At 43.9% G+C, this 337-nt stretch overlaps 1 protein-coding gene across 1 annotated transcript in view; it reads left to right on the top strand.

The window, feature by feature from the left end:
• Positions 1-337, top strand: part of LOC119590866 (tetranectin-like) — a gene marked incomplete at its 3' end in the record, with an annotated part of 17,686 nt that overhangs the window by 15,164 nt on the left and 2,185 nt on the right. Inside the window, 1 exon segment of the mRNA XM_037939625.1 lies at positions 105-228. Coding sequence (XP_037795553.1) covers positions 105-228 — 124 coding nt within the window.

Genomic DNA, 337 nt, shown 5'->3' on the forward strand with positions numbered 1-337 from the left:
GAAACTGCAGGAAAATGTGTCAGGTGTCCTTATTTTTGCTCTCTGACAAGCATTTTTTAATGCAACGAGACGACTCTCATCTTCGTTTTTTTAATCTCTCACAGACTCGGAGAATGACTCGATTGACGTGTGGCTTGGTGGCACTGACGAGGCTCTGGAAGGGACGTGGTTGTGGGTCACAGGCGAACTCATGCCCCGAGGACCACCGTTCTGGGGTTCCACAGACAGGTAAATTTGATCTGCTTTTAAAGTACCAGTGATACGTGTCTAATCCTTTGCTTTTATTTTTGGCTGAATCTAACGTCAACTAAAATTAATAAGAACCTTAAGGCAAAGT

This window comes from Penaeus monodon, chromosome 27 (assembly GCF_015228065.2).
Source record: "Penaeus monodon isolate SGIC_2016 chromosome 27, NSTDA_Pmon_1, whole genome shotgun sequence".
Classification (NCBI taxonomy): domain Eukaryota; kingdom Metazoa; phylum Arthropoda; class Malacostraca; order Decapoda; family Penaeidae; genus Penaeus; species Penaeus monodon.